The sequence below is a fragment of the Taudactylus pleione genome, unplaced genomic scaffold (assembly GCF_031769625.1).
Source record: "Taudactylus pleione unplaced genomic scaffold, aTauple2 ptg000885l, whole genome shotgun sequence".
NCBI classification, from domain to species: domain Eukaryota; kingdom Metazoa; phylum Chordata; class Amphibia; order Anura; family Myobatrachidae; genus Taudactylus; species Taudactylus pleione.
This window is the reverse complement of record NW_028285286.1, coordinates 2124987-2137500: the sequence shown is the minus strand read 5'-3', so window position 1 is coordinate 2137500 and position 12514 is coordinate 2124987. Positions and strand designations below refer to the sequence as shown.

The 12514-nt window shown below is 45.7% G+C and overlaps 1 protein-coding gene across 3 annotated transcripts in view; it reads right to left on the bottom strand.

The window, feature by feature from the left end:
• Window positions 1-12514, bottom strand: part of PHKB (phosphorylase kinase regulatory subunit beta) — a 327566-nt gene that overhangs the window by 130550 nt on the left and 184502 nt on the right. For all 3 annotated transcript variants that reach the window (XM_088458985.1, XM_088458984.1, XM_088458983.1), the window contains one exon: window positions 4362-4425. In XM_088458985.1, the coding sequence (XP_088315111.1) occupies window positions 4362-4425 (64 nt within the window). The remainder of the gene's footprint in view (window positions 1-4361; window positions 4426-12514) is intronic.

Here is a 12514-nt window from a genome sequence, read left to right as displayed (position 1 = left end):
ATCAGGAGATGAGAGATGTGTTAGTGAGGACAGGGCTACATGTGACAGGGGCAGTGACATGTTGGGAGGAGGGGAATGGAGGCAGAAGGAAGCCACAGACTGAGTATAATATAGTGTAAGGAGCAGGGTCCCCCCAGCAGTACAGAGTAGTGATGTCAGGCTCCTGTCACACTGATACAGGAAGTCACAGACTGAGAGTTATATAGTGTAAGGAGCAGGGTCCCCAGCAGCACAGAGTAGTGATGTCAGGCTCCTGTCACACTGATACAGGAAGTCACAGACTGAGAGTTATATAGTGGGAGGAGCAGGGTCCCCAGCAGCACAGAATAGTGATGTCAGGCTCCTGTCACACTGATACAGGAAGTCACAGACTGAGAGTTATATAGTGGAAGGAGCAGGGTCCCCAGCAGCACAGAGTAGTGATGTCAGGCTCCTGTCACACTGATACAGGAAGTCACAGACTGAGAGTTATATAGTGGGAGGAGCAGGGTCCCCAGCAGCACAGAATAGTGATGTCAGGCTCCTGTCACACTGATACAGGAAGTCACAGACTGAGAGTTATATAGTGGGAGGAGCAGGGTCCCCTTCAGCACAGTGTAAATGAGGAGATGAGTGATGTGTTAGTGAGGACAGGGCTGTATGTGACAGGGGCACTGACATGTTGGGAGGAGGGGAATGGAGGCAGCAGGAAGCCACAGACAGAGTTATATAGTGGACGGAGCAGGGTCCCCCAGCAGCACAGAGTATATCAGGAGATGAGTGATGTGTTAGTGAGGACAGGGCTGCATGTGACAGGGGCAGTGACATGATGTGAGGAGGGGAATGGAGGCAGCAGGAAGCTACAGAGGGTGGAATTCACTTGTTTTAGCGCAACCGATCTCACGTCTAAAGTGACGGGAGATCGCAGGGCGCTATTCAATTGATGCTGATTATCTCGCTGATCAGGATGTCGGGTTTAGCCGTGTATAACGGCTAACCCCGACTAACGTGCTGGGCGCGATCGTGAAAAGTGCAGTTTAGGTGCCCAAACGGGTCACTTTTCACCCATTTCAGCTCAGACCCACCTTGGGGTGCGAGCTGAAATGGTGCACCGGCTGCTGATCGCGCCCAACAGGACCAACAATTGAGTAGCTCCGTCGGGCGTGAAGGGGGCTGGAAACAATTGAATTCTGCAATGAGAATTATATAGTGGGAGGAGCAGGATCCCCAGCAGCACAGAGTATAGTTAGTGAGGGACGTGTCATTCTGCAGCATGAAATCATAGCGCCATTCCCTGTCGGCCCTGCAGTAGGGCTAACAGACGATGACGCTTACGACCTGTGGAACCTCACATACCATGGGTATACACTAGACGATGTACTCGATATGTAATAAATAAAAATAAATTATAATTCATTGGTCAAATAAAATCACAATAACAACCTATAATACATACACAAATATACAGAGAAAGCAATGTTGCAAATTTTATATGAATAAAAACATTTAGCTTAAATAGCAGCACTATATTTAAATAGGATTGGTTCAAGGAGGTGGATCATAAACCATCCAAAAAGCAAGCTCCATAGAACTCCATACCAGCACTTGAATGTTAATTAGAAAGTTGTTTTTTTTCAAATTGGCTCTTGCTGTGCAACTGGGTAGCGCTTACCTAATAATATGACATGTACCATAATGTACAGCAACCAACCATACTGTATATAGGAGACTGGCCTAAGGAACATTATACAAATAATGATTATCTGCCAGGTCTCTAAGGGTTATTGTACATATCTCCATTATGTACCAGGTTCCTAAATATGAGTTTCAGAAAAAGTGTGAAGGCGGGAGCTGTTCCTTAGATTACGATAAGGCACCGGTGCCAACTAGCAGCATATCGGTTCCATGTGGCCCTCCTGTACCCACACTGTTGGTTCTATATGGCCCTCCTGTACCCACACTGTTGGTTCTATGTGGCCCTCCTGTACCCACACTGTTGGTTCTATGTGGCCCTCTTGTACCCACACTGTTGGTTCTATATGTCCCTCGTGTACTCACACTGTTGGTTCTATGTGGCCCCCCTGTACCCACACTGTTGGTTCTATGTGGCCCCCCTGTACCCACACTGTTGGTTCAATGTGGCCCTCCTGTACCCACACTGTTGGTTCTATGTGGCCCCCCTGTACCCACACTGTTGGTTCTATGTGGCCCTCCTGTACCCACACTGTTGGTTCTATGTGGCCCTCCTGTACCCACACTGTTGGTTCTATGTGGCCCTCCTGTACCCACACTGTTGGCTCTATGTGGCCCCCCTGTACCCACACTGTTGGTTCTATGTGGCCCTCCTGTACCCACAGTGTTGGTTCTATGTGCCCCCCCCTGTACCCACACTGTTGGTTCTATGTGGCCCCCCCTGTACCCACACTGTTGGTTCTATGTGGCCCTCCTGTACCCACACTGTTGGTTCTATGTGGCCCACCTGTACCCACACTGTTGGTTCTATGTGGCCCTCCTGTACCCACACTGTTGGTTCTATGTGGCCCCCCTGTACCCACACTGTTGGTTCTATGTGGCCCTCCTGTACCCACACTGTTGGTTCTATGTGGCCCTCCTGTACACACATTGTTGGTTCTATGTGGCCTTCCTATACCCACACTGTTGGTTCTATGTGGCCCCCCTGTACCCACACTGTTGGTTCTATGTGGCCCTCCTGTAGCCACACTGTTGGTTCTATGTAGCCCTCCTGTACCCACAGTGTTGGTTCTATGTGGTCTTCCTATACCCACACCGTTGGTTCTATGTGGCTCCCCTGTACCCACACTGTTGGTTCTATGTGGCCACCCTGTACCCACAGTGTTGGTTCTATGTGGCCCTCCTGTACCCACACTGTTGGTTCTATGTGGCCCTCCTGTACCCACACTGTTGGTTCTATGTGGCCCCCCTGTACCCACATTGGGGGCTCGGTGAATGAAGACTTGTGAGCAGCAAAAGAAAGGGAAGGGGAGGGGACACAACAACACTGATTTGATTTATTTTGTGGCTCCCTTCATACTGGCTAGATTTGGCTGCGGTGAATTAGAAGCTGGCAGTAGAAGCCTCAGGTCATGGGCAGTTGATTACAAAATGCAGGGAAGAGAAGGATGTGATATAGGGGGAGAATAGGACAAGCGGAGAAGTTATCAATAGCAACCAATCAGTTTACAGATATAATTTCTCTAGTACACAGGTTCTCAAGCTCGGTCCTCAGGACCCCAAACAGTGCATGTTTTCCAGGTCTCCTCACTGAATCACAAGTGAAATAATTAGCTCCACCTGTGATTCTTTTAAAATATGTCAGTGAGTAATGAGTACACCGATGCACCTGCTGGGTGACCTGGGATATGTGTCAGTGAGTAATGAGAACACCTGTGCAGCTGCTGGGTGACCTGGAAAACCTGCGCTGTGTGGGGTCCTGAGGACCGAGTTTGAGAACCACTGCTCTGGTTGCTATGCGAACTTCCCTACTTGTCCTATTTTGAAGGCTTGATACATCTCCCCCATAGACAGAAGCGGCAGCATATAACTGGGCATTATTACCCTGTGTTTTATTAGTGGTGAAATATTAGGCAATATTGTTATTACGGACATGTTATTGGGCACTAATTCTACTGTAGACATTATGACTATTATGGATGGACATTCCTGTTACTACTACTATATTACTGGTCTCCAGTAGCGCTGTGGAGATGTAACTGGGCATTACTAGTGCTGATGGTTTCTGCTGGGCAATGCATTGGCCCATTACTGCTGGCACATTAATATTATTGGAGGAAGTGGCATCTAACAAGTTACTAGGACAGGAGATGGGGCTGCCCAGTGAGTAATTCTGGTCTGGGTGTAGAGATTGGGAGCAGACCTGTGCTCCGGGTACTGGCTGTGGGCACTATGATACTACGTGTACAGGAACGGTGATGTCACAGCGCCCGTATGTTGTTTCTTATCGCAGAGCAGCATATAATTAGCGCTGCAGATGCTGACAATTGGTCCACAAGCCCCCAATGCTGGGGGCTCACATTAATAGTATTACTGACGCTCCAACTGATACAATTATTTACATTCATTGTTTTTAGCAAGCATCTGCTGTCGCCTAAAAAAAAATACATTTAAACATCTCTGTAGCACTAAAGCTGGGTACACACTAACTACTATTTCACAACTTACTTAAACATGGAGGCTGAATTCTCCAGCTCATAAGTAGATGGGTTACAAGCAACTTTGTTTAATTTTTTGTTTAACAAAAAAAAATAAAAAATCATATTATTATAAATTAGGGACATGACTTCCCTTTTATGTTTGCAGAGGAGGGGTGGAAAAGGGGGGGGGGGGGGGGGTAATCTCCTTGCCTGGTTTCCAAAAAGGTTGAACCCATCGATTGCTTCGAGAGCGGCCTTGGCCAATCCGACGGAACTGCAAGAGAAGAGTGAAAACGCGGCTGTCATATTTGTATATGCGGAGGGAAAACCATCAATAACCGGCCAGCTTGTAAATGTATCATTTCACCCAGAACATAATAATAAATCTGCCTCTCATTACGCAGAGATAGGAAATTGAATTCTAGTGGTCAATAGAGATCGTTTACACTGCGGTAACGGCTAGATCAGAACGTGCGTAAAATGATGGCAGCGCACTAGAGGAAAATAACGGAGAGGCAACGTGTGGTTCCCAGGCTGAACGCAAGAAAACAGATGTTACATCGACCCCGCTGTCGGCAGAACGGGAAGTTGCGGCAATCAGTTGCAGATGTAAGGGCCCCATTATGTCAATTCATGTAATAAAATAGCAATCCTATATGTGTAGCCACGTTAAGTTAGTTAGAAGTTGATATTACGTACATAGTGCGATTTTGCCTGTAGGGTAAATATATTATTTCGGTCTCGTTAGCGCCTGTCCGCCATTGAAGTGCTTTGATCCGCTAACCAATGCCTGAAAAGTGCATTTAATACAATTTGAATGGTTTCTTATGAACTCACTCGTATCACTGGCCTCTACAATTTACGACCCACCACGCTCTATTATAACGCATTATATTATATCGGTAACAGTGCACCACAGGTGAGGTCTATGGAACACAAGAACACATTTATTTATTTATTTTTTTAAATGATTAAAGAGCGTGTTAGTATCTATGCGGTGTTACCTCTTTTCGCAGAACATACGTGTGAGTATGCCCTTAGTCTCTGCCATGGCAACCCCTATAAATCAAACTTCAAGGGCACCTCCAGACCAGGACTATTTTCACAAGAACATTAACCCTTTGCAGTTGCCAGAAGAAAGATAATAATGTTCTAGTACTGTCGGCGATGAAAGGATCCATTTTACAAGCTGAACTATTTGTCGAATACACAGAAGGAACAAAAAAAAAGTCACTAATCGTTAATTTGCTCTGGAACAAGTGAACAAAGCAGCAGGATGTACGGTGCGGGGGGACCCAGGCCCTCAGAATTCAGATGTAGGACACGTCAATGTATTCATACATGGGACGGTCGGCATGTTAGCGCAGGACATGTAGTAACCTCGTCATTTACCAGCTACCAGGGGAGGCTGTAATCTATGTAGTGATCGAAATGAGAGTTGCAGTGTGACACTTATGGTGGGTACACACTACACGATATGCTCCCTGAGCGATATTGTGTAGTGTGTCCCTGGCAGGCTGTGCTCAATGTCATTCATGACATTGAGCACAGTCGCTGAACGATATCATTAACGATATCGTTCAGCGCCGGGCTCTCTCCCCCATTCCCTGACATGCAGCAACCTGACGAGATCGTCAGGTTGGCCTGCATGTCAGCCCGATGAACGATGATGACGAACGACCCGCGGGAACGCGCGTCGTCGTCATCGTTCATCTTTTTGGGGTTAAAAATGGACGATAAAGTGGACGACAGAACGATAACGATATCGTTATCGTTCAGTCGTCCACTTTATCGCCCAGTGTGTACGCACCTTTACAGTTATTTTATCACCTATTCCCTATGCCGTCATTCTGTGATTTATAAGAAAAAATGAGAGATATGGTAAGAACTTACCCTTGTTATCTCTCTTTCTTCGAAGTCCATAGGGTCCACAGGGTTGACCTTGGGGTATAGTTTGGGAACCAAATCCGGGCACCACGCAGTTAAAGCTTTTAGCTCCCAGGGTGCACTGGGTCCACTCTCCCTATAACCCCGCCCCCAAGCCAGGGGCACCTCAGCTTTAAGTTGGTGCCTGGCCGGAGTCGGGTCACCGTTATCACAGGGGGGCTAAGGAAAAAACAAAACACCTCTACTACTAACTTTTTATCAGTCCCAGACCAGGGGCCGATTTATCAGCGAGCTTTATCATATGCAACGAGTTTTATCACTTGCTGTGTAAGATAAATGGTGCTCCAGCCAATCAGCTCCTTAACTGTCATTGTTTAACATATGACAGTCAGGAGCTGATTGGCTTCAGCACCATTATCATACACAACGAGCTTTATCACTTACTGTGTATGATAAGTGGTGCTCCAGCCAATCAGCTCTAACTGTCATTGTTCAAACAGATGACAGTCAGCAGCTGATTGGCTGGAGCAGCATTATCATACACTTCCTGTGAATGATGACATTCGTTGATAAATGGGCCCCCTAGGATAGTAAACCTGGGACTCTCCAGCTGCTGTGGAACTACAAGACCCAGACTGTCATAACAGCTACATGTAGAGGGGTGGAGACACGCTAACTAGGACCTCTTCAGCTGTGCACATACTAAGGGTGAGAGTTGCATGTAAAAATGTGTGTTTTGTGGGCATGATACAGGTGCAGGTCTATGCTAACCTTGTAGAAAACAGAGCTATACTTCTGCTGAAGTCATCATGTACAGTATTTATGCTAGCCATGCTAGTACTAGTCTACGTGATGCTCAGATCCATATTTAGAGCTTGGTTACACAGACGCGTAATGCGACACTAAATGCAGACATATGTAACATGCATCTGCGGGGAAACAAACTTACCTGCAACTCTCAGCCACCTCCGTGATATTTAAAAATCTTATTTTTTTATTTTTAAAGGAGGGGCTCAATTCCAATTCAGTGTGACGTGCCTCAGAGCGTCACTGCGATGGTCGGCTGCGCACATATCAGCCATTTAATCGGCTCTGTGTGGGCAGTTACGGCAGCACTTCTCAGAAAGCCGGAACGGGAAAGGTTTCCTCAATAAACACAGACGTCATCGAAAAAAACCCCCAACATTTATAATACAGCAATTATAATAATAGGTAATCGCACACCGAGTGCGTGATTTCAGAACGGTTTCCGACCGACTGTGACGCAGCTGAAAATCACTATTCTAAATATTGTGCATTTTTTCTGATGATATTGAGCTTCAACAGATAAAAATAACAAATTAACCTCAGTGAATACGTTCAGCTTGCTGGAAGCACTATGTCACAGACCATTCATATGAAGAGAGCGACATTTATAGCTGCAGACTGGAGATCGCAGGTGTGACATCCAGCAATAATGGGAATTTATGTGAGATTTATTAATATAACTGCAGCTACACAAAGCTCTGGGGCGACGCTATATTACATTATGTAAATGAGCTTGTGTGAGATCTTATGACACTATGGGGTGTATTCAATTAGCCACAAATTAGTTCTTGCGTGTTCCTCACGAAGCTTCTTCCTAGTCAATTAGAACATCCTGTTATAATAAGCGCCTTTGAAAAGGAGAAATGGCGGCTCTTAGTTCGCACAGCCCCAAAGTTGGCCATATACTTTTTACAAGTTGTAACAATGGCAGGATGTAGCGCAGCACCCTTTATTATTATCATTATCGTTTACTTATACGACGCCACAAGTATTCCGCAGCGCCTTACATAGTACATGATCCTGACAGCCGGCTTCTCGACTGCTTTTATCCCGGCGTGGGTTGAATGACAGGTGTCTATATCTAGACGCCTGTCATTTTCCCAACGCCGGGAGACAGGCGCCCGGCATCCCGATCGAAGGGATGCCGGGCGCCGCGGATGGACAGTTAGGTTTAGCGCACCCGAGGGGGACTTAGGGTTAGGCACCCTCCCAGGAGGGTTAGGGTTAGGCTAGGGGGAGGGAGGGTTAGGCACCCCCGAGAGGGATTTAGGGTTAGACACCTCCCCGGGGGAGTTAAGGTTAGGCGGCGGGGAAGGGGGGGTTAGGCACTTAGAGGGGGGATTAGGGTTAGGCACTTGGGGGTGAGGTTAGGCACCCCTAAAGAGGGTTAGGGGGGTTAGGTTAGTGATTACTTACCTTAGGACGATCGGGATTTCCAGCGCTGTCAGGCTGCCGCTGCCGGGATCTGTTCAGCTGTCGACCTGCGGTATTTGATACCAATTCCGAACATAACACCCAGATAAGCAACAATGCAAAGCAACCAAGTGTTAGGTGCCCTGGCATAGAGTAAGGAGAAGCACAAGAGGGTAGAGGGCCCTGCTCATAGGAGCTTACATTCTATCCATTCCCCCCGATGAATAAAAATGGAATTAAAGGTGTTTACACAGTAAAATAGAGCCAGTAAAGACAATTCGGTATTCATGTCATTTTAACCTTAAAGCAGAGAGATGGCTTTGATGATGTGAGATGTGTTAATGTGCATTGATGGAAAAGGATTGTTAAGCTGCAGCTAAGAGCAATGCTGGTCTGTACACACTCCAAAATCCCAATAAGCACATTTACATGTACCCAATATAATCTGAACACTTTGCTGCAATACACCTGCTGGCTATCAGTTTTCATTCATTCCGAAAAAATAGGTGTAAAATTCAACCCTGTGATAGTGGATAATAGCACAATCCTCACGCCTAACTGAATGTGCTCCTATTTACCATGTGAGCCTGCTAAACCTATCACAGCTGGCCTTACAAGCTGGAAATGTAGCTCTGCCTATAAGATGGAGAATGTTTTGCAGGTACCTACTAAGTAAACTACACGGGTGAAAGCTGACCCCATAAGCATGACGTTTTTTACTAATGAACAGATTGCGTCTCCATTAAACATGACAAAGTACAAATATGACACACACACACAGGGGTATGCTTCAACACCTCCTCAATGTTGATGTCAACAAAATGTCAACAGTAGGCATGTCGACCATGTGATTTTCTGTTGATGCAGTAACTATCCCGAACTACAGCCTAACCCCAACATTGACAAAAATCGTCTGTCGACATTCACTATGTCATGTTGACATTCTGTCCATGTAGCCATTCTGAGGCTTGATTCAAAGCTGCCATGCAATGCCGGCGTTCACTTGCAAGTGCCCACAAGCGCTAAATTCAGAAAACCCCTACGGCGCATGCGTCACACGGAGTGTACAGCCATGACCAAAAGTTTTGAGAATGACAAAAGTGTTGGTTTTTCACAAAGTTTGCTGCTTCAGTGTTATTAGACCTTTTTGTCAGATGTTACTATGGTATACTGAGGTAACATTACAGAATTACATAAGTGTCAGATGTTACTATGGTATACTGAGGTAACATAACAGCATTACATAAGTGTCAGATGTTACTATGGTATACTGAGGTAACATTACAGCATTACATAAGTGTCAGATGTTACTATGGTATACTGAGGTAACATAACAGCATTGCATAAGTGTCAGATGTTACTATGGTATACTGAGGTAACATTACAGCATTACATAAGTGTCAGATGTTACTATGGTATACTGAGGTAACATTACAGCATTACATAAGTGTCAGATGTTACTATGGTATACTGAGGTGACATTACAGCATTACATAAGTGTCAGATGTTACTATGGTATACTGAGGTAGCATTACATCAGTGTCAGATGTTACTATGGTATACTGAGGTAATATTACAGCATAACATAAGTGTCAGATGTTACTATGGTATACTGAGGTAACATTACAGCATTACATAAGTGTCAGATGTTACTATGGTATACTGAAGTAAAATTACAAGCATTTCATAAGTGTCAAAGGCTTTTATTGACCATTATATTAAGTTTATGCAAAGAGTTGACCCTTCTTTTTCAAGACTTCTGCAATTCCCTGGCAGGCTGTCAATCAACTTCTGGGCCACATACTGACTGATGGCCGCCCATTCTTGCCTAATCAGTGCTTGGATTTTTTTCAGAATTTGTGGGTTTCTGTTTGTCCACCCGCCTCTTGAGGATTGACCACAAGTTCTCAATGGGATTAAGGTCTGGGGGGACTCAAAATTTTGATGTTTTGTTCCCCGAGCCACTTAGTTAACACTTTTGCCTTATGGTAAGGTGCTCCATCATGCCGGAAAAGGCATTGTTCATCACCAAACCGTTCTTGGATGGTTGGGAGAAGTAGCTCTTGGAGGATGTTATGGTACCATTCTTTATTCATGGCTGTATTCTTAGGCAAAATTGTGAGTGAGCCCACTCCCTTGGCTGAGAAGCAACTCCACACATGAATGGTCTCAGGATGCTTTACTGTTTGCATGACACAGGACGAAGACTTTTGGAGGATGGCCTGGTGTCAAGAAGGGCAGCAAAGAAGCCACTTCTCTTCAGGAAAAACATCAGGGACAGACTGATATTCTGCAAAAGGTACAGGGATTGGACTGCTGAGGACTGGGGTAAAGTTATTTTCTCTGATGAATCCCCTTTCAGATTGTTTGGGGCATCTGGAAAAACGCTTGTCCGGAGAAGGAAAGGTGAGCGCTACCATCAATCTTGTGTCATGACAACAGTAAAGCATCCTGAGGCCATTCATGTGTGGGGTTGCTTCTCAGCCATGAATAAAGGATGGTACCAAAATGTCCTCCAAAATCAACTTCTCCCAACCATCCAAGAATAGTTTGGTGAGGAACAATGCCTTTTCCAGCATGATGGAGCACCTTGCCATAAGGCAAAAGTGATAACTAATTGGCTCGGGGAACAAAACATCGAAATTTTGGGTCCATGGCCAGGAAACTCCCCAGACCTTATTCCCATTGTCAGAATTTGTGGGTTTTTGTTTGTCCACCCACCTCTTGAGGATTGACCACAAATTCTGACAAACTCCAAGCATTGGTTAGGCAAGAATGGGCGGCTGTCAGTCAGTATGTGGCCCAGAAGGTGATCTAAAGCATGCCAGGGCGAATTGCAGAGGTCTTGAAAAAGAAGGGTCAACACTGCAAATATTGACTCTCTGCATAAACTTAATGTAATTGTCAATAAAAGCCTTTGAAATGCTTGTAATTTTACCTCAGTATACCATAGTAACATCTGACACTTATGTAATGTTACCTCAGTATACCATAGTAACATCTGATACTTATGTAATGCTGTAATGTTACCTCAGTATACCATAGTAACATCTGACACTTATGTAATGCTGTAATGTTACCTCAGTATACCATAGTAACATCTGACACTTATGTAATGCTGTAATGTTACCTCAGTATACCATAGTAACATCTGACACTTATGTAATGCTGTTATGTTACCTCAGTATACCATAGTAACATCTGACACTTATGTAATGCTGTTATGTTACCTCAGTATACCATAGTAACATCTGACACTTATGTAATGCTGTAATGTTACCTCAGTATACCATAGTAACATCTGACACTTATGTAATGCTGTAATGTTACTTCAGTATACCATAGTAACAACTGACAAAAAGGTCTAACAACACTGAAGCAGCAAACTTAGTGAAAACCAATACTTGGTTCATTCTCATAACTTTTGGCCATGGCTGTACTCACAAACATTCTATTGTGACTGAGACAGACAGTATCTGACATGGGCGACAAAGTGATTGGTGTTCCTGGGCAGTGACCTGAAGTGAAAACAAAAAAGTTTGCCTCATGGAAGTGTTATAGGCATGTCATGGGTGTGGCAGTGTAATAGTGTTTATCAGTGGCAGATTTTGCCTAGGGGCTGCAAGGCTGCAGCTCCCCCAGCAAAATCCACCACCTCAGTGTAGTCAGTGCAGTCCACCTGCCAGTCACATACACAACAGGCAGTCCCAGGGGGAGGTGTCTCCTCCCCCTGGGACTGCCAGTCCGGGCTGCTATTAGCAGAGTGCGGCTTCCAGGAGGAAGCCACTACTCTGCTTTTCCGCCAGCCCTGACCGGGTCCTTGGGGTTGCAGACACTGCAGCCCTTTGGAAGCTGGTGACATGCGCGACTCCCCACCGCTAGTGCCGGTCCTGACAGATCAATTGCGCAGGCGCCGGGTCCCGGCCAGGAGCCGGTGAATGACCCTGTCGTTTACAGCAGCGGCAGACCCCCTTTAAAGATGGTAGGAGCCGCTGCTAGTGTTCATTCTAGCACCCAGCATCTGTCACAACCCGTGCAGTTCCTCTTTCCTGCCTGGGGTGTAGCTCTCAGCTCTGGTCCTTCTAGCATACTCAGCTGATGCAACAAACGGCTGAGCTACAGACCAGAGTGTGCTAGAAGCACCAGAGCCGAGAGTGACAGCCCAGGAAGGAATGAGGAACTGGACGGGTTAGATGCAGGGTGCTAGAATGAACACTAGGTGAAAGCGGCTGCATTAGGGCTGGTGCACGTGTTGT